This window comes from Grus americana, chromosome 6 (assembly GCF_028858705.1).
Source record: "Grus americana isolate bGruAme1 chromosome 6, bGruAme1.mat, whole genome shotgun sequence".
In the NCBI taxonomy this organism is placed as follows: Eukaryota; Metazoa; Chordata; class Aves; order Gruiformes; family Gruidae; genus Grus; species Grus americana.
Genome location: NC_072857.1, coordinates 24,159,095 through 24,179,590, shown reverse-complemented (window position 1 = coordinate 24,179,590; position 20,496 = coordinate 24,159,095). Strand labels below are relative to the sequence as shown.

The following is a 20,496-nucleotide window of genomic DNA, read 5'->3' as shown; positions in this document are numbered from 1 at the left end:
CGGTGTGACCAGCCAGTGTGGGTTGCTCTAGGACTCATAACTACCGAGGGGACTCCTGAAATGGGCACTATTTGAACTTCTGAGCATGGTCTATAATCTTGCTTAGTAATTACATCAACTGACAGTTTAATTCAGTGGAGGTATCCAAAACTATTTCTGAAATTAATAATAGCCATGCTTTATAGCTTATGCATGTCAAAAGTTAGGAGACGAGTCTCATCATGGAACTATTTTAACTATTTTAACATGACTTTTTAGATAGTCCAACAGTTTAAAACAATTACATAACATTTTTTCTTTCTAACTTTTAAAACAAAAAAATGTTTCATTGCATTTATAGGGTTGAATATCGTTAAGTGACCTCTACAGAAGGCTTCCTCTTTGAAGTGTTCTCTGAAGAGAGCTTCAAGGCAACTGAGCCTCTCAGATTGTGATTTTGTAAGGTTTTGATGCTAGAAAATTGTTTAACAAACAGCTCCAAAATATTAAGATTTTGATTAATAACACACAGTGCCGTGGTATTTAAATAATATGAAGTATAGAATCTAACATGTGGCGGAGGAGTATGTGTTCCACATGGTTAGGAGAACAGGAATGGGGGCATACCAGTATCTGAGCAGGAGGGAAATAGTTATACAAAGCCCATTAAACTATTCTTTAGGAATATATTAAACTGTTGTCTCTACTTATGCCAGAACTTTTCCTCTAACTTTGTGGTCGGAAAGGATGCTCCTTCAGCAGTGTAGGGAGTTCTGGTTGCCATTGCTTTCTTCTTCAAATGTCCACGCTGTGTGTGAGTCTGCAGAACCTTGGATCTGGTTAACATCGACTTCCCAGCGGAGAACGGTTTGGGGATATTAGCCAAATTTCTCAATACAGTGATATACACAGAATGCTAAGTAAACTCAGGAAAATCAGTTGTGTGTAACTGTCCTGAAGAGCAATGCTCACACTGAAATCAGTCCTTGGGCCTCAGAACCTTTGATTGTAGTTAAATTCCTATACAGTTTCACAGTCTTCTCAGATGTTGAAACCTTACCGATCAAAGAAGCTTTACTCTGCCAGAAGAAGTGGTACTCTGCCTAAGGAGGTAAAACACTGCTGTATTTGGAGTCTTCGCAGTGAAAGGCCTTGAACTGACGGTAAGAGATGCTGAACTGGCCTACACTGAGGGGTTCGCTTCAAAATCCCTCCTCATTTATACCCTAATTACGACTAGATTAGGATCGCATCTAATCTCATAGTAATTATACATTAGCTGTATATATTAGCTCTAGGATGAGATCTGATGTTTGCATACAAGTATTTACTTTATTAAATGAAAAGGAGAAAAGACCTACCCAACTCTGGCATCATATGCCTGTACCTCATTTGCATATATACCTTTTAAATTCCAAACCAGAAAAAACTTGTAACATTAATTTCTATTTTGGGACAAGCCAAAGGGGAAAAAAAAAAACCCCAAAAGCATTGATTTTTTAAAAATAAATTTTTCTACGACGGAAGCAAAATGCAAACTAATTAGCTATTTGCTGCAAATACATGAACATTGTGAATATGCAAGTTGCCATTTAACATGCCAATGCAATGCTGCAACTGTCCAGACGTAACGCTGTCGGAAGATGAGGTGTACCTGTAATTTGTATTGATTCCAACTTTTTTTTTTTTTTCCCCATTTATAAAAGCTGGAAGTAGTACGTAGCCACAGAGATATGTCCGATGGAAAAGACTCATGACCTGCATTCGTGAGCAGTTTCACATTTGATCTATCGGTTTGAGGAAAATCCTTCCAAACGCAGTTCACTATTAGTGATGGGGAGTGGCTACAACATGAATATGCTTTCAGCAGTGTACAACTATCTAAAATGGACATTTAATCTATTTCAGAAGAGTTGAAGCTAGATGTTGTAAAAACAAAATATGAATAAAAGACTTACAATCGAATATCATGATACCTAATGAAATTGTTATCTAACGACTGGAATCTAACTTCAGAATCAATTACAGAACTTCTTTTTTAGTGTTCATTCACCCCATCACAGACATAATATAATAAAGATTTTAACAGAACATTTTTATAAGCAGGAATGTGACAAATTTTTGTAATTCAAGGTTTTGAGACTTTAGATTACCATCTTAAATCTCAGCTAAACAAAAGAGAGTCTCCCAAGCTTCTTAAGCACAAATACATTTTAGTGAGTAGCTAGAAGAACAGTAGGTAAGGCTTGTTAAATCAGGAGATTTATTTTTTTTCCCCAGGTGCTTTCCCTGGGTGAATTCCCAGTCTGTAGATGCACATACCTACCACAGCTCACAATCTATCGCCATTTCACATTTCCAAATTAAGTAGGCTGGTATTTCTCCAGTCAGTAATGCTGAAAGGTACATACTGAAAAAGGGAGAAAGACCTCAAAGCTTTAAGATCTCAAGTATTTGGAAAATGCTTAACTCTTGCAGTCTCCAGGAATTACAGGGATATCAGCCTGCTGTACTGAAGCTGCTGACAAAATGCTTTTTACTAGCGGGCTGTTCGTCAGGTACGGGAAGACTTAGCAAAGCCTGAGATGGTGGTGTGGTTTAACCCAGCCGGCAGCTGGAACAACCCCACAGCCGTTCGCTCGCTTCCCCCCATCAGTGGGATGGGGGAGAGAATTTGGGGGAAAAAAAATAAAAAAGACTGGTGGGTTGAGATAAAGATAGTGTAATAGGACAGAAAAGGGAAAAAACAAAACAAGTGATGCACAGCACAATTTCTCACCACGCGAAGCCAATGCTCAGCTAGTTCCTGAGCCACACCACCTCCTGGCCACCCCCCCCCCCCCCATTACACCCAGAGCATGACGTCATACGATATGGAACATCCCTTTGGCCAGTTGGGGTCAGCTGTCCTGGCTGTGTCCCCTCCCAGCTTCTTGTGCACCCCCTGCCTTCTCCTTGGCAGGGCAGAATGAGAAGCTGAAAAGTCCTCGACTGCCTGGCAACAACTGAAATATCAGTGTGTTAGCAGCATTATTCTCACCCTAAATCCAAAACACAGCACCAACCAGCTGCTAGGAAGAAGATTAACTCTATCCCTGCCGAAACCAGGACGGAGGGCCTCGTTGTTGTTAGAATTTCTTCTTTCCAAGAAGGCTGGTCCGTGAGACACTGGATTGTTGACTTAACTGACGAGGCTTCACAACCGAATCCTTCTCACGGTGTGTGATTTACAGAGCCAGCTCCAGGTGAGTTCAAGCTAAGCTATTTGTAGCCGTGTCACTTTGGACGTGTCTTGTTTCGTGAGCAATTAAAAAAACAGGCCATGTTTCATACTCTGGAGATACCGCTGTTTGTAGTTCTCCCAAAATTTAAACATTTTGCATGCCTCGGACCACTTCAGGAAGCTTGCAGGGTAAATGGAATCCCCTGCTGAGCAGCTAATAGGGGAACTCACACTTTTGGGAAAAGCGTGTCTAATAGCAGGGGATTGCTATCAATCTCCTGGTCTGATGTACACCCTCGCTTAAAAGTCACGGGAGTGGCTTCAGTATCCTGCAGCTTCTGCTTCCCACTTGTAGCTGCAGCCAGGCATATTTATAAATTCACGGAAAGTTTTAAAGAGGCATTATCAGCTCTCCTTAGAGATGCAAAAATCAAAAATGAAGTAATTGGTTTACCTTTTTTCTCTCCTTCAAAACGCTACATGTTCTTATTATTTTCAAGTCAAAGTCACAACTTGGGGGGGGTTTGAGTTCTGTGATGGTTGAACAGTGAGTGCATACATCTTTATTTGACCTTTTGTAGACAAAATAAAAGTAAAACTACTTCTGAAACTATTTGATAATCTCAGTGCATAGTATATAATTCTATGTTGTCTACTAGATAATATTGATAGGAAATTGACCTCTGAAGTAAGGGAGAAAAACCCACAAACCAAACCCAGAAAATATTTATTTTGTAAAAGCAATGGTTACGTTTGGTCAGGGCACACTCTCAGACAGCGGTTATGATTCACAGACTGCTGGGACCTTTGGATTATTTCTAAAGGAACCTGTGAAAAATGGCTGAGAAACTAAGTTCATTCCCAGAATGTCACCTGTAATTGTGCAATTAATGGTTTTAACTCATCTTGCAGTTTCCTGAAACACTAGAGAAGCTTTCCAGATTTTCTTTTCCAAGCCCTGAGGGTGCCAAAGAGTCCTTGAGCTTTGGCTGTTTCCCAAAAGCCCTTCCTTGGGTGTTTCTAAAACAGCTTGATGTTTCTCAGCTGGGCAGAAGGCAAGTGCTAGGTGTAACAAGGCTAGATAAGAGGCCAGTTCAGGGTTTTAATTGCCTTATTCCTCGCTGAGCTTTGGGAAGTGGGTGCTGTATCCTGACTGCTCTGTCATTCATGCTTCCGGGTAAGGAATGGGGAGGTGGCTGAGATTTGTATATCATCTACACAGATAGTGTGGGTGTTTTACCAAGTGCTTTACCAGATCTGGCTATTAAAGACCTTTCTGTGGCTAGCACAGCTGATGATTTGACAGCAGACCTAGCTCCAGCTTCAGTGCTGTGGAGGTCATCTAGCTCCTCATGTTGTCGCAGCAGGGAGATGAGTGCTGGCGCCAGAGACCATCATCTCTTTCCTGACTGAATGCTGCTCTGAGGCATTTTGTGCTTGACAGTGCACCTCTCCTCAGAAGTGGGAATCTTAAGCTCAAAGGAATCCTGAGGCAAATGGTATTTCAGTCTCATCTAATTCTAGTGATACACCAAGTGCTGAACAAAAAAAAAAACAAAACACAAAACCAACCCAGAAATGACAGAAGAAATAGCAGGAGGTGCTTGAGATCACCTTTGGCCAGAATGAAGAGGAGTTCTTACTCTGCCTTGCAGATAGATGAATTTCCAACCGCTGCTGTGGCTAATTCCCTTGAGATATGACCCATGAGATTGAAAGTAAGCTGATCAGAGATTTCCTGTGTTGCCACATGTTAATAGTTCAAAAATGTGCAGAAGATATAGGCAGAACAGCATCTCTGCTTTCCTGCAAGAAAATGTTGTGAGTTGGTAAGTGCATTGGGATTTGCCTTGGGGTGGCCTTTCAATGACTCAGAATCTTTCTTGGTTGTTGAATGCCTTTGAAAGTAGCCTGTGTTTCTGCTGGGACCATGCAGAAAGCATTAGCCAATGTGAAAAGTATCATGGGTAATTGCTGTGAACACGGCTAACTTTATCTAAGATTCACCTGTGAAGTCATCTGGATGACCAGCTTTAAGCAATGAACGTGTGAGCTCCTGGTTTTGTTCTGAAGCATAGCGGCTATTAAGGCAAAATTCTTAATCTCCTATTTTCTTAATTTGTAACTTTTTATACTGTGAGCCTTTTACTCTTCTGTGTATTTTAATTGTCATTTTACTTCAAAAACAAGACATGGCTTTCTTGGGTTTTTGCGTAACCAAATCAAGACCTTCATCGTGCAGTTTCATCCCTGAGTCTGCCGCGTTAGAGAAAATCAGGTACCTTTGAACCTTTTGTAACTTTTTGGCTGAAATATATATTGAGATTGATAGGGATAGTGGTCAAATACTCGTTTTGCCAGTACTTCTCTGAAGCAAAGAACCATTAGGACTGAAGCTTGCAGATTCAGGCTGTGCAAACATGTTTCCAATCCAAGGGTTAAGCAAAGAGGGGCAATCATTCCAGTTAACAGTCAACGATGGACTGAAACTCACGTTTGAGAAGTGGCTTCATAACTTAGCCCAGATAAAATAAAAAGAGAAATACTCTTCCCTGGAAGATAAAAAATAGTAATATTGTTTTCAACTATCTACTTAGGAAAATTGGGTACAAATTGACACAAATTGGGTATTGAAGCAGCGGTACCACTAAAACTGTGACTGGCGCTATAAAGTTTTCTCCCACTTTGTGCTGGCAAACAATCTCTCTCTTCCCATTAGAATGGGTGGACGCAGCCCTGCAAACGACTGTGTGGATTTCTGTTCTAGAGACTGTAAATGTTTGAAATGTGTCTGTCAGACCGTGCACCGGTTACGCTTTAGCATTAGCCAAAAATAATGACGCTTCATCCTTACTGAGCTAACCTAACACAGCTATTCAAACTTGGCCACCTACCTACGCATTCCAACCTACAAAACACTGCGAGGGAGGAAAATGGGAGTGGGATCATCACTTGGCAGATACGTATCCTAAATTAGCGATCTTCCCAAGGCTTTTCACTGAACGGGCAGCGCAGCGAAATAGCTGTCGTCGAGGCACCGACGTCAGGGAACGTAGTGAGAAGAAATGATTGATGCAAACACTGTTAAGCAGTGACCGGTTCTTTGGAAGATAAACCGAAGGGGGTAGATAAACATTCGCAGCTGTACGTTTTGGGCAAAATGAAGGGAAGGAGCATGGGTTACCGAGAGGTGCTTGAGCCAGCCCCCAAAGGGGTGAAGCCCGAAGGCGCCGCGCTCTTCCCGGGGCCTGGGCGCTCGGGGCAGGGCTGTGCCCCGGGGACAGGGCTGCGGGTACAGCCGGGAGTCGCTGGGGGCTTGTCCGTGCTGGAGAGCTGCATTCGCACTCGGGTGTGAGGTTATAGGCGTGCTTGCCCCTAGCTCTGTGACCTTCTGTGATGATCTCGTGATCCAACGACCAACCTGTTTTTCCTTGGCTACCCGGCTCGGGCGCAGACCTGCTTTGTTGCTGCGGGCTTTTCTGGCAATGACGGGACTCCTGGCCGGTCCCGTTACCAAACCTGCTTCGCTCCTCTGGTTCGGAGCCACCAAGGGGCACGTTTCACTCCCTTACAGAACTTCAAGGAACGTGGAGACTTCCAATTCAAATGGAAGAGAGCAGGGCACATAGGAACCAGGCTTTCTTTAATTAAAGCCAACAGAGCCATTTCTTTTGGTGGGAAAGACTGTAGCCAACTGTAAGTACCATTACAAATGTTTTTGGAAACAATGGTTTATTTCTGCAAGCTGCTCCAGATCTTTGAGACCTTTGAGCTTTCCATCTGTCATCCAAAATGAAACACTAATAGATGTCACTTAACAGAGGATGTAAAAAAACCAACCAAACAAACCAACCCAAAACCACAACAAAAAAACCCCAAAAAACCAACCCCCAAACCCAACAACTGCAAAACCAAACACACACCCCCCCACACCCCCACACCCACCCCAGCCTAGATGCTAATATGATTGACGTACTTGGTTAGAGTTTTGTAATTAACTTTTTTCCCCCCTTACCAATCACTAAAGGATGCTGCGGACTAAGTTACAGCACCAGGACTATCAAATAAGGTAGGAAATATTTTAATCCCTATTTTTACCCCAATTTACATGACGGCATATTAAAGATTTCCATTGTTTGAATCAGTGAACTGACATTATTCATTGAGATTTTAACTCTAAATGTTTTCACACTTTTGGTTTCCATCATGTATTTGACATAACTCAAATGCAACTAATTAGTGCTGAAGTACGGCTTTTCATCACATTTTCGCAGATAGATTTTTTTTTTTTAAAGCGTTTATTCCGATGACTTGTTTATTATGATACACTGCTTCACATTAGAACCTTGACTTATTTTAATAAGGATTCTGAGATCTGTTAATACATCCTGCATGTAAAAGGCCTAACAAGAATCCTGTTATTTCCATAACATGGTGGTGCTGCTGTAAACATCACAAAGTGATTATGTTTTCAACATTTTATTCAAAGATGTGCAGTGCTAATACTGACTCCCCAACTTCAATATCGTTTTGGAACCACTATCCTGAGAAGTAGATAATGTTAGAAAGAAGGCGAATTATTAATGCAGAACGGCATAGTCATCAATAGGCTACAAAATACACTTTTAAAGTCATGCTTTTACAAACATGGCACAGACTCTGCTGTAGCGCTGTATGCTCTAAAAGCTGCAGATATATTTTAGAAAACACTGATGAAGCCATTACTGCTCTATCCATTTGTTCATAGTATATATCATTATTCAAGAAATTTAAGAACTGTAATGATGGAAAATCACACAGAAAGAAAAGAAAAGGAACATGGACTTTGTCAGAAACAAGGGCTACATTTTTATTCAAGAGGCCCATAATGACGGAAAATCACAGTGAAAGGCAGAGACGAAACAGGGATCCCATAAAGGACTGACACACCACAGTGCCACAAGTACTGGAACAGTCATAGCAAGTGGATAAAAATAAAGAAAACAAAATTAACTAGAGAAGAGCTGGACTCGGGGATGAAGCACAAAACAGAAACAAATCACAGCAAATGCTGAAGATTAATTTCAAAGAATCTGCTGGGAATGAGTGGAGAGGCAAGTTGCATCAATATTAATGAAGCTGAAATAGAACTCCAAACGACCACGAGTACAAAATGGCACACAAAGCATTTTCTTTTAAATAGGTTGGAGATTGGATCACGAGACCTTCACAAAAATGAACAGAATTCACAAAAGATGTTATTATGGGAAATGTGATAAACAATCACAACATAAATCTTAAAAAAGAACTGTAGAAATATTAATTACCAGCACATACATTTATTTTAAAACAATGGTTTATAGATGAGATATTCAGGGAAGTAAGAGAGAAGAGTATTTTCTGATACCAGATGATCTATAAATGTCTTAAAGGGATCTTACAGATCTTCAGGTACCAGTCTTTGACTATTTTTTTTTTTTTTTTCCCCAAGCAGCCGAAGAGAGCTAGGCACCTCAAATCCCTAGTAATATATTCCACTGCAAGTTCACATACTGTGCAAGGAAATAGTATGGCCCACCTTGAAATGAAAAAAAAGAATAAATATATGTTAGATATATAGATTGGCAGTCAGAGCTCTGTGCAGGCAGGAAATCAACTTTTCTTCCCAAATTACTTAAGCTACCCACTCGTATTAGACAGCCGTGACTACAGGCCATGCAGCGTTCAGAGATTCTCGGATTCTTGACATTAAAAATTTCTGCCCCACTAGCTGACAACTGTATTCACTCCTCGTCGGGTAGCCTGTGGTTAGAAACAAGGGGTCACGCTTCGGGAACCTGATTTCTAAAAAAGACCAACACAAATGTGTAATTTTTCAGATGATGTTGTCAGGAGTCCTGTAAATCGTAACTGGCATGTCAAACGTCGTAAGATCTCCCTCGGCAAGAAAGCAGAGCGAGTGAGTACCTTTCCCGATAAAGATCCCTCTCCCCTGTGAAAATTCCTCGTGACAGGGAAAATTTCAGTGTCGCAGAGATACAATCAACCGATCCGTTTCACTTACGTAACAAATTTAACTATTAAAGGCTTTGCATCTGACACAAGAGCGGCCGCGTGCTTTTCCCTCCCTCACGGAGCAGGTCACCGATGTCATTTCGGCGCCTGCCCGGAGCGCAGCAGCAGCGACGGCGGCAGTCTGCTCCGCTTCAGGGTTCCCCTTGCGCTGGCTCTAAACGCGCTAACCTTTCTTTTACATCGTAGTAAAGACACGAGTATCTAAGCAAAACTATTGAGAGGAATAGAAATACTTTGTAAGCCAAAGTTTTGGTTTAAAAGGGAGACTGGGATATAAAATATTGGCATAAATGTATATAAAGATGTAGATTAGCTTTGGCAGGCGAATAGTTATTTGCGGTGGGCCACGCTCTCGGGTTTCTATAGGGGGCAGGAATTACGCAGCGGCAGCCCGTGGTTAAACTCTGGCTGAAAACCCCTGTGCAGAATTTATTTGGGCTCTGAAACTCGCGTTAGTGAAATCCGTATCCAAGAATCCACGCTGTGAAGTCATATTTTGGTTGCACCCACAAAAATATTAGGATTGTGCAGCAACAGGATTTCTGTGATCGTGTTTTATTTCTTAGCATGGTGACAGCGAACTGTACCACTTGGTAAGTAATTTCTCCGTGTTTGGTAACAGGATTTCACTGTCTTTGCCGAACTCCTCCGCAGAGGCGCTGTCGGCAAACGCTCCCGGCGTGCCCCGTTCCGTCCTGCTGCGTGCATCCTCCTTCCCAGCAACCGACAGGGCAGGGACCTCTTCCTATTACCGGTGTGACTGTGGTTCCCGCTTTGGGAAGACAGGGCATGGGGTACGAGGGGAGGACGGTGCTCCCAAGGCAACTGTGGCCGTTAGCGACCCCGAGAGCTGAGGACTGCCAGGATCTCCGCAGCCGCTGCGGGCTCGTGGTTTACGCCGGCACCGCCGACGCTGTGCAGGTACAAGTTATTACCAAAGCCACGACACGGCGAATCCCGTGTTTGCGGATCAGAGCACTGCGCGGTTTGGAATAGAAAGTTAGGAACGACTTCATAAGTAAATTACGGGGAAAATACTGGCGTTGAGTGAAGCTTTGAGCTGCTAAGCTCCTCCAAGTAGAGAATGACAAAGTTACAAAGCAGCTAAGAAGTCCTCTCTGGGATGCTTAAGCGAGGCATAATTGCACTGTGACTTTTTCTTACAAATATAGAACGCTACCGTGAAACTAAAGAAAAATAATATATATAGGACCCAAGGTTTAAATTGCTTTTTTATTTGTTTTTTATTCTATAGTAGCTGAATTACTAGGAAGTAATGACCGGATTTTTATCATAATCACAAGAATACAATACCAGTAGTTTGCTGTTAGTATCTACGTGTAAACCAGCTACTGGGAAGAAAATTAACTGTATCCCAGCTGAAACCAGGACACTTACGTAGTATTAGGTAACTCATCTTGCTCTTCCATCCAAATGGACTGTATCTTATCAGACGAGAAAATAACTAGCTTAACGTGCATTAGGCTAGGCCCGGAATGAGTTTTTTTCTCTGAGAATGTGGGGTTTTTTAATTCAGTTATCCAGATGTCTTACTACATTTTTGTACCGTGTTCAATATATGAAATGAAGTCATTGAATCTATCTTAAAAATGTTACATCACAAACATTTTTGTGCCCTAGAGGAGAAACATGAAATGTCTTTGAAGGCTAGCGAGTGTCTACTATTCTTGCGTGGATGTTTCACTGCACGCAGTTAAAAAATCTAGACTAAATGCCAAATATAACATTATTTTAGCTACGTTGTAACTTCAAACTCACACCTCACACACAATCTAGAGGTTAGAGACAAGTTATAGAGAAAAAACCCAAACAATTTCCCTGAAGTTTCTTCCTGACAGGTATTTCCCAGGCTGCTGAACGTGCCCAAAGATTTGTAGAAAACAGATTCCAGAATAAGTTCTTCTGTGGGCTTATTCCTAGTCAGCATTCTTGCAGGTTTGGGGTTTTGGTTTGGTTTGGGTGGGTTTTGTGGGTTTGTTTGGTTTGGTTGGTTGGTTGGGGTTTTTTTTAAGAGGTATAGAGGTATAGCCCAAATTCAGAGACAGAAGTCTCCCTACTTGTAGATTGGAGCATCTCCTTCCATGTTTAATAATACCTTTCAAGGCACAATAAGTATTTTACACTCATATTCCTTTCTCATACTTAGTTGTTCAACTATCAAGCATCTTGATTAATCCACTCTTCAGTGCTACCATCCCCAGCACTAAATCAAATGAAATCTAAACCTTTTTCTTAGACCACTACCATTTCTTTTTTTCTAACAGTCCTTCATGTCTTAGGGTTCCATTTGTAGAAAAAAAAAAAAAAAAAAGTGGTCATGTTAGAATGGTCCTAGCATCTTTGAAGCTTAGAAAAAGCCTAGTATTGCCCACTCCATGATCAGTCCAATTTAAGACGTTTTTCTCTGTTTTTATTAGTAGTAATCATAGCAGTATTTTTATTTTAGATTGGTACTTGCTTTTACACTGTCATTTTGCTAGGCTACTGAAAAGTTCAAAGTAGGCCTGTCATTTTTGAACTAAAATTTCATTAATTCCCAGGTAATTTCTCCTACTATAGTACCCCTCCCTTCTTGGCTTTCTCTCTTTCTGTGAGCGAATCTCTTTCACTGTTCTCACTATGAAAATCTCAGTCCGCATTATGCCCGTTAGCAACATCGTCCATGCTAAAGTTCTGAAATTCAGCTGAAATTTCCAGACTCGTAATCTAGAAATATTATTAATATGCGGCAGATCAGACTGTTCTGCATTTTATGCTTCTAGACTGCCAAAGTCTGGGATGTTGCAGAAAGGGGTGAGAGATGCTCCGTGCCACCACGGCAATCCTGACCAACTTTGGAGCAGCACTGACATCGTTAACAACTTGTTACCGTTCATAAAACAAGGCTAGTTAGCGCAATACAAAAGCATGAAAATGAGTAAATATAAACCACAAAGTACAGTGTGAATTTAAGTGTATAAAGAACGGTATGAGGTTAGATCCTCTATGAAACTGGATGAACCTGCAGTTAAAAGAACAAACCCTCCTGAACCCTACCAAAGACAACCTTTACAAATGCTGTATTAAAGCACAGTTCAGCTGGGTGATGACTACCTTTAAACTTCACAGAACTCAGTGAACACCATTTAGTTTAGACCGTGCCCTTGAGTAGTGGTTTGGGGTTTTTTTGTTGGTTTTTTCTTTTTTTTTTTTTTTTTTTTCCCCAGTGGTAAGTGTATTTATTCCTGGGAGCCATCCAGCTCCCTCCCAGTGGCGCGGACCCAGGCAATTCGGGAGCAGTGGTGTGCAAAAGCAGCTGTGTTCTTCTCACCCCCTGGGTTGCACTGAACATTGCCTGGTCACAGCAAGGATCAGGGGCTCTGTCTTTATTCTTTCAGTTCTACAAAACCATTTATTTTTGCAGTTAACGGTGACTTTGCAGTAAATATATGTTCTGGGCAGCAAAAAGCAAAGAGTATGTTGGTGGCACAAACCACAAGGTGTTTGTTTTATTACTCTCCCTTAAACATTGTTTTTAATCAGGTAGAGTTGCTCCAGGGCTGTTTGACTTCTGCACGTGTTCCAGCTGTACAATAAGCTGTATTTCTGCGGTACTTCTGTGTTGGAGAGTTGACATTGAGATGACTGCTCTCTAGATTATTTTTTTTACATTAAATTTATCAAACACATTTTGAATTTAATATGGTTGCGATTATTATGGTTTAAAATACGTACGCCAGTTTAAAATTAGGTTTTCACCATTATGAAAGATTTGGATAGAAACATTCAACCAAGTAAGGCAAACTGTGACTCTAACACTCATGTTACGTGCTTTTGATTTCATTGCCAAGAGATGATTTCTAGCTGAAGGAATCAAATGCTTTCAAGTCCTGTATCTGTATTTAGTGAAGTGGCCATGCTAGTAGTAAATTAAATACAGAGATTGATGGGGGGCAGGCATTATTACAGTATGTTGTACGAAGAGCATAAATTTAAAAATTATATTCAAACTTGCAAATTTTTGCACACACAGCACTGACTTTTGCACCATATGCAGACATACTGAAGTACAGCAACAAAAGTAGTCAGGATTGTAATTTCTTTTTCTCTTCCAGAGTTCAGCTGTTTTCCCAGATAGCTAAAATCAGAATTACACCTATTGTAGGCTCTATTATTCTTTTATATATATGTACACACACACACGCACACACTCTCCTTTACTTCATGTAGCAAACTGCTTATGCCTGTATTGTGCTTAAGAGCTGGTGATGAAAAAAAAAGTTAAATTTAACTGGCTGCTAGATAAATACCAACTTTCTGGTCACAAACAAATATTCAGCAGAGTTAAATACTTTTATTTTAAGAAGACAGTCAAAAAGCGTATCTTCTGAGAGCTATCATGCCTGCGCTAAAAAGATGGACAACAAAATTGCCTGACAAAATGTTAGGATGGTGAGAAAATTCGATAAGTGGAAAAGGTCCCCAAAAGTAGCCTTTCACAAAGTTTATGGTCTTTATTAATAGAGCTAGGCAAATCTGTCCCTCATTGCTGCTGTGAAATAGTCCTGCATAACCCTACTTTCAGGACAAGTATGGATAAAAGGGGGCTGTCTCGAGATTTAGAAGGGTGGAAAACTAAGACATGTTTATTCCATTCCTGAAAAGGAAACTAATTTTGGTTACTGAAGTCTGTAATTTAGGGATGTGAAGGATGGAGGGGCTGCTCTGCAGTTATTTACGAATATTTTTGGTTAATTTCAATATTTCTGAATATTTGTTGTAGTAATCCATTAGCTTTATTCAACAGCTAAGTAACTATATTTTAATCTGAATTAGTTGGTTGGTATTCTTCTCTCTTTTTTTTTTTTCCCTCTTAAATGTCTAGTGTTAGATTTTAAGACAGCAGAAAGGCCGTATAAACACGTTACCAGCAAGAACTATTATTGATTATCACTGTACTAATGGAAAAGCTCTGAACAGATACAGCATTCTTTTCCTCAGCTGCATTATTGCAAAAATCTCATATCACTGAAAAAAAAATAAGTTGTAACAGCCATTTTTCTATGTGGTGCAATTCCAAATTAGGCTTAGGAAAAGTGTCCTTTTTTAGAAAAAAGAAGAAAAAGTTGGTGGTTTTTTTTTTTTAATGTTCAAGATTATATTCCTTTTATTGTGACAGAGATGATATATAATCTGATGATACTCTCACCTTGACTCCTTCACTCTGGTGTTTTTCAAGTTTTGAGAATTTTATCTTATGGACTTAAAATAGGACATGCTATAAGAACAGTTTTTACTGCCTTCTCTCCTTCAATTTTCTTAGCAGGCAAACACTTGATGGTGCCTGTCTTTAATGGTTCAGAGAAGCGGAGCCTGAGTTAAAGAAAATGTCCTTAATTTTTTCAAGAGTCCTGGTCTGGCTTCTGTAACGTTCTACAGTTAATTTTTCATAGGTTCTAAACATTTCATCTCTTCTTCTGGAAATCTCTATTTTATTCCCAGGTCATCCTCTCAAGAAGATGATTACTCTACTATTTATTAAATTGCCATGTGAATTGTTACAAATAAATCCCAATGTGTTTACAATGGGCTCCTCTTGACCATACGCCACCTTTACAAATATCTAGACGAGCGCAGACAAAAATCTGGTAGTGTGCCCACCCACCAGCACTCCTTTGAATCCAAAAAGCATACGGATGCTCAGGGCACTTCTCTGGGCGCTGCGTAGCTCACCTTTCCGGCGCTTCCCACCCTGGTGCAGGATTGTTGGGCTGGGAAACTGAAGACCAGGAATTTTGAGCCCACATCTCTACTTGCAGTGAACAGCGTTACCCTTTGTGCCTTGGTATTTCCCTTTCATTTATGTTGTTATTTCCACAAGAGTCCAGGTTCTTGTTCACAGTTTCCTTGCAAGCTGTAATCATCTCAGAAAGCTTTTGGAGCTCACGTTCGCTAAAAAAGCCTGTAGAGAAGGACATCCTAAATAATAGCATCACGTATTTTGACAGGGCCAATTTAGGTTGAGAGAATTGTTGTTTTCTTGCTGAAGACTTATTTATTTATTTTTGGCAAATTCTTTTAACAGAACTTAGATGAAGTTAGATGGAAAAGGAATTCTTTTTCAGTGAAAATATTTTAAAAGACTCACAAAAGGAAATTGCACATACAACTAATGTAAGTATTTACATTCTTGGTAGTTTCTGAAGACAGCATTAGCGCAGATCTATGACAGAAGAAAAAGTTGATCTAGACACAATGCAGATGAGGTGTAATCATTATTGACTCACTAATTTAAAATCTTTTTTTCTGTACAAATTATATAATCAAAATAATGCTATGCAGGGGAATCCGTGGTCTTTATGACTCTTACAGCTGGTTAACTATCTGCATTCTGTTTACAGGTTAAAATTATATACTTGTTTGTTTGAAATAGCAAATGGAAAAAAAAAAAAAATCTTTATTCTGAGAACCATCAGTGTATCCCTGAATTTACACGCTGTGTTACCTAATACCTCCTAGAAATGCTGACTTCTGAAACTGGTCACTTCTTCCCAGAACCGACCCAATGGTCAAATCTAGCCTTGCATCTGAAGACTGAATAAGCAGGCTTTGCATCCCTGCGTTGAGATAATTTTTTCTAGCACAACTGTAAACTCTTGCAGACCCCTTTTACTCCCTCGTGCCCGTTTTGGTGGATTCTGGGGGACAGCAGCAGCAGAGCGGGGCTGAGCGCTCCTCTTCTGGAGGTGGAGACCGGACTCCTCACCTGCAGCAACTGTCCCAGGGCTTCTGCTCTCGCCTCCGGCTCCGAGTCACTGGGCCTAGGAAATTAAATGACTTTTCCTCACATGCCAGTTTTCTGTATAGAAAGGATGCAAATATTCACTTTTGTAAAGTATCTAGGAGTCCCGACGGCAGGTGACGAGGTAACTTTTACAAGCCGTCACGGGGAAAAACCCCCGCTGGCTCTTTGGGCTGTGGAGTGCTTCTGCTGATCCCGTACTGCGAGGGAACCATCCCTCAGAGGAAGGGTGATGCACGACGCCTAGAAGAGGAACCCTAAGTGAGTTTGGTTACCCGCAGCCTGGAGATACCCCAGCCAGCGAAGACCTTGTCCCGCTCCTGGGGTGGGAGGGGGCGAGGAGCCCTGGGAGGACGCTGCTTTCCCGCCTGGGTTCCTCAGACTGGTTTTGCACCTCACGCAGCCCCAGTTTGGTAAGGTTTTTGCCCCGTCACCTTTCTTTGACCAATTCCACCACTTCTTCCAAAAGCCACGGCTCTGCGCCTCCCTGAGTTTTGGGGGCGGGGACGGACGGACACAACCGCTTCTTCCAGGAACGAAGCTCTGCGTGGCCGGTGTTCTCCTCAGGGCTCACTGCCGTGGCCACCAGCCCTCCCGCAGGTTTTGGGAGCCCAACAGTCGCCAGCGCCGGCCTTGCCCTGAGCCCCGGAGCTGCACGGCACCGAACCGGGGAGGAACTGGGACGGCTTAGGCAATCACAGCAGGCAAACCTCAACATCAGCTCCCACTGCTCCTCCTTTGTATGTTTGTATTGAGGCTTTTGGGTTTTTTTAGCCAAGAAGGTAAAATGATAATTTATTATCGAAGAAGGAAACGGCGAACTCTTGAATTATATTAAATTATAGGATTTTGCGTCTGTCTTGTGGCACAGTCGTCTCTGCGTACGCTCTCTGTAGAACTCCCCCGTGCACTCCTGCAGGCTGATTTACAGTCATTGAGCTGCTCTCCTACACGCGTCGTCACGCGTGAAGTAAACGCAATTACATTCGATTGCAACGCACCCGAACCACGTTTGTTTACTATTTTGAATGACGATCTTCGGTGGCGTCAGCGCTAGGCCTTGCGTTAAGGTTCTGGATGTGTAGGAACGGGTTCAGAGGGGTTAAGGGAGAAAGGGAGGGCGGCGTTGGCGGGACGCAGAGGCGCGGAGCGATTGCTCCGCGCCTCTGCGTCCCGCCAACGCCGCCCTCCCCGGACGACCTTTCCCCTCGCGACGCTCCCGACCAATGGGCGTCCTCGGCCCCGCCTCTTCCGCCGGCGTAGTCCGCGTGCCGTTGGCGCCTCTTCCTTTCAGGCGGGGGGCCGCGTAGCCAGCTGAGGTGAGGTGAAGCGAGACCCTTCTCTTCCTTCGCTTTTCCCAGGCTTTATGTCGGGCTTGGATAGGGGGAGCGACCCGTGGGAGAGGCTGGGGTTGGGCTGAGGGGTAGCCGGGGCCTGGGAGGCCCCGTGGCTCCGGCTGGCAGCGCGGGGGAGGGAGGGCGGGTGTTTCTCCTCGGCCTTTTCGAGGCGGAGGCCTCGGCTCGGCGGCAGCGCTCTGCCGGGAGCGTCCCTCGCCGGGAGGAAATGGGGTGAAAGGTGTACGGCGGGACCCGGGGGCTGTCGCAAGGCCTTCAGCGTGCCCTGCTCTGTGCTTTCAGATGCCCCCGAAAAAGGGAGGCGATGGGGTTAAATCGCACCCGATCATCGGAAGGTTTGGGACGTCCCTGAAGATCGGGATCGTCGGGCTGCCAAACGTTGGGTAGGTGGTCAGGGGAGCGCGGGGCTGAGGGCCAGCGGCGGGGCGGAGGAGCAGGCCGGTACCGTCCGGCAGGCCGGGGCTCCCCGCTCTCCTTGAGTTTGCCTCTGCCCCAGGTAGAGTGCCCTGGCGCAGTTTCTGGGTGAAGATGGGTGCCTGTGGATGCGTGTACGAGCCGAGGGTTACAATCTCAGTCTCTTTGCTCAGGGATAGACTTACATCTTTAGTTTGATTTACTTACAGGTGGCGCAATGTAAAACACTCAGGTAGCATGAGGCTGGTATGTGCAAGTCTGGACAAGATAATAGTGAGGAATTAAAAGAAAAAAAAGTCTTCGCAGTTGCTGAGTTTTATAAAATACCAAGTCTTTTGCATTTCCTTACTTCCACTGTTGCGTATGTGTAATGCATGTTTTTATGCAAATGCACGTGCATACAAATTCCTTTAATATTTTACTTTTTTGGAGAGGAGGATGTGCTTAGGAAGGGGTTAATGATACCGTAAGTGTCATTACTGGTGAAGAGGACTTCCATTCTTGAAACTTCTTCAGAGTTTGTAATGAGAAGTTGTGTGAGTTACAGTTTGGGAGAGATGATGGAAGATGAATTGTTGTTATGGCTCCTCGAAGGAGCTATATGTAAGGCACTTAAAAAGGATGATGAATTAAATGGAGAATATCTGTGTGAAACTATTGGTATTGATTTGTGTATCATATTTGCTAAAAGAAGGTCTCAGTTCTCAATCTTTAACTCTTTAAAAAATGAAAGGAAAAGCCTTTGAGCATATCTCAGAACCATAAGTACCGCTTTCTTGTCTTTATTATCATTTTATTTTTCAGGTCTGGGTAAGTTGCACACTAGAAAGGAAATAATTAGCAGTAACATTGTATAACATGACAATGAGGAAAAAATAGCATTTACAGTTATGTTATGATGTAACTTTCAAGGAAAACTATGGCTGACTCTTGAGCATGTTGGCTCTATGCAGGGCAGCGTTCAGGTTTTTTTTTTTTTTCCCCAGTGGCTGAGAAATTATGTGAAACTAAAAAGAAACCACCAGAATATTTATGGTAGAAGATTCAGGAGTTAAGAGCTTGCAGCTTTTCCTATTGATACTTAACAAGGATGAAAAACTTTTACTGCTTAGATACTGAAATTGTGTTACTATGTAAATTAATCTGAAGAAACAATACACTTGTGGAAAGAGCTGGTGAGTCTTGACAAAACTAGTTCACTCAGAATAAGTTTCAAGCATCCTTATCAGTTTCTCACTTTGTGCTTGGGGAAAATGAGTAGTGGCCAGTAGAGCTGTGCTTTTCTTTTGACTTGAAATTTCTTTGCTAACTAATATGTGTAATATAGTTACTTAAGGGAATTTTCAAGGGCAGGGAAGAGAAGTAAACATCATTGGGTTTCAGTGGGACACTCTGTATGTGTATTTGAAAGTGTCTTGTACTAGAATCAGGGTAATGGTCACTGTTGTTGAAGTAAAGGGAAAGTTCGGTATTGCTTTTGGGTTGGAACAAGATGTGTTTCTATCCAACCCTTCTAATTTGAACTTCTTTAAGAACGTGTGCATTTTGTTTATAGGAAATCGACATTTTTCAATGTGTTAACAAAGAGTCAAGCAGCAGCAGAAAACTTTCCTTTCTGTACTATTGATCCTAATGAGAGTCGAGTACCTGTGCCTGATGACAGATTTGACTTCCTATGCCAGTACCACAAACCTCCAAGGTAACTCAAATTCTTAATATTTTTCTTTGGTTAAGCAGCTGAAATAGTATTACTGGACCCAAAGTTTTCATAGAAGTTTAATGCAACTGTAATGTCTTTACTGACATCTGTTTTAGAATGTGAAATTATATATGTACGTGGAATATACCTTCCTCCCCAGTATGGCCTTTGTGGTATGAGAATGAGAAATATAGGAGCTGCTAGTCATTGCTCAGCACCATTTGGTGCTTGGTGTTCCTGTCTCTGAAGGTAGTGGCTCCCAGGTGACTTGGAGGATCTTCTGAAGAGATTTGGAAAATGAACAGTAGTGGACATACCTAACATGTCATGAGGTTGCTCATTTGTAAAATTTCCACCCTGTATTTTGTATCATTCAGAATATTGTATACGCTGTAGGTAGCCAAACAAATACCTATGAACATACCTGTGTCCTCAGTCTTTTGACAGTAAGCTTTATAGGCAGCCTTTTTCCCCCTCTTTCTCTTCTTTTTATAGGCTCTGCTACTTGTTACCTGGTGTATTCAGGGATATTCCTACAATCTGTCTCTTCTAATTGTTTCCTTATTCTAAGAGTGTGTTAATTTTGTCACGTCACTGTTTTTTTGCTATTGACTGTTTCTGTAATCTCCTGTATATGTTCAGTGTGGGAACTGGATTTTTGCTTTCAGAAAACAAAAACTTAAATAGACACTTGTGACTTTTTAATTTCAGTTTGCAGTCACTTGCAGAGGTATCTTGAATAAAGTGAGTGTACATAAATCGTCGGGCAAATTAGCATGTTTGTCTGTGCTTTTTTTAACACCTGGGTGTCAGTTTTAGAGCCAGATCACACCCACAATTAAAAAAAAGATTGATTAGTCAGTGATAAAATATTGACTTAACTTAATTTTCAGGTGCAAACAAATTGCTTCCACCTGTAATTCCCCTGCACTTTTTAAATACTGAAAAATGCATTAATATGGATCTGTTT

At 41.9% G+C, this 20,496-nt stretch overlaps 1 protein-coding gene across 3 annotated transcripts in view; it reads left to right on the top strand.

Moving 5' to 3' along the window:
- The first annotated feature begins 17,304 nt into the window (after positions 1-17,304).
- Positions 17,305-20,496, top strand: part of OLA1 (Obg like ATPase 1) — a 102,071-nt gene continuing 98,879 nt past the window's right edge. Inside the window, exons 1-3 of one of the 3 annotated variants that reach the window (XM_054829186.1) lie at positions 17,305-17,382; positions 17,696-17,796; positions 19,383-19,526. In XM_054829186.1, the coding sequence (XP_054685161.1) occupies positions 17,696-17,796; positions 19,383-19,526 (245 nt within the window). In that variant the 5' untranslated portion in view covers positions 17,305-17,382. Of the gene's footprint in view, positions 17,383-17,695; positions 17,797-19,382; positions 19,527-20,496 lie in introns of those variants that run through there. The other 2 variants (XM_054829185.1, XM_054829187.1) reach the window with 2 other exon arrangements.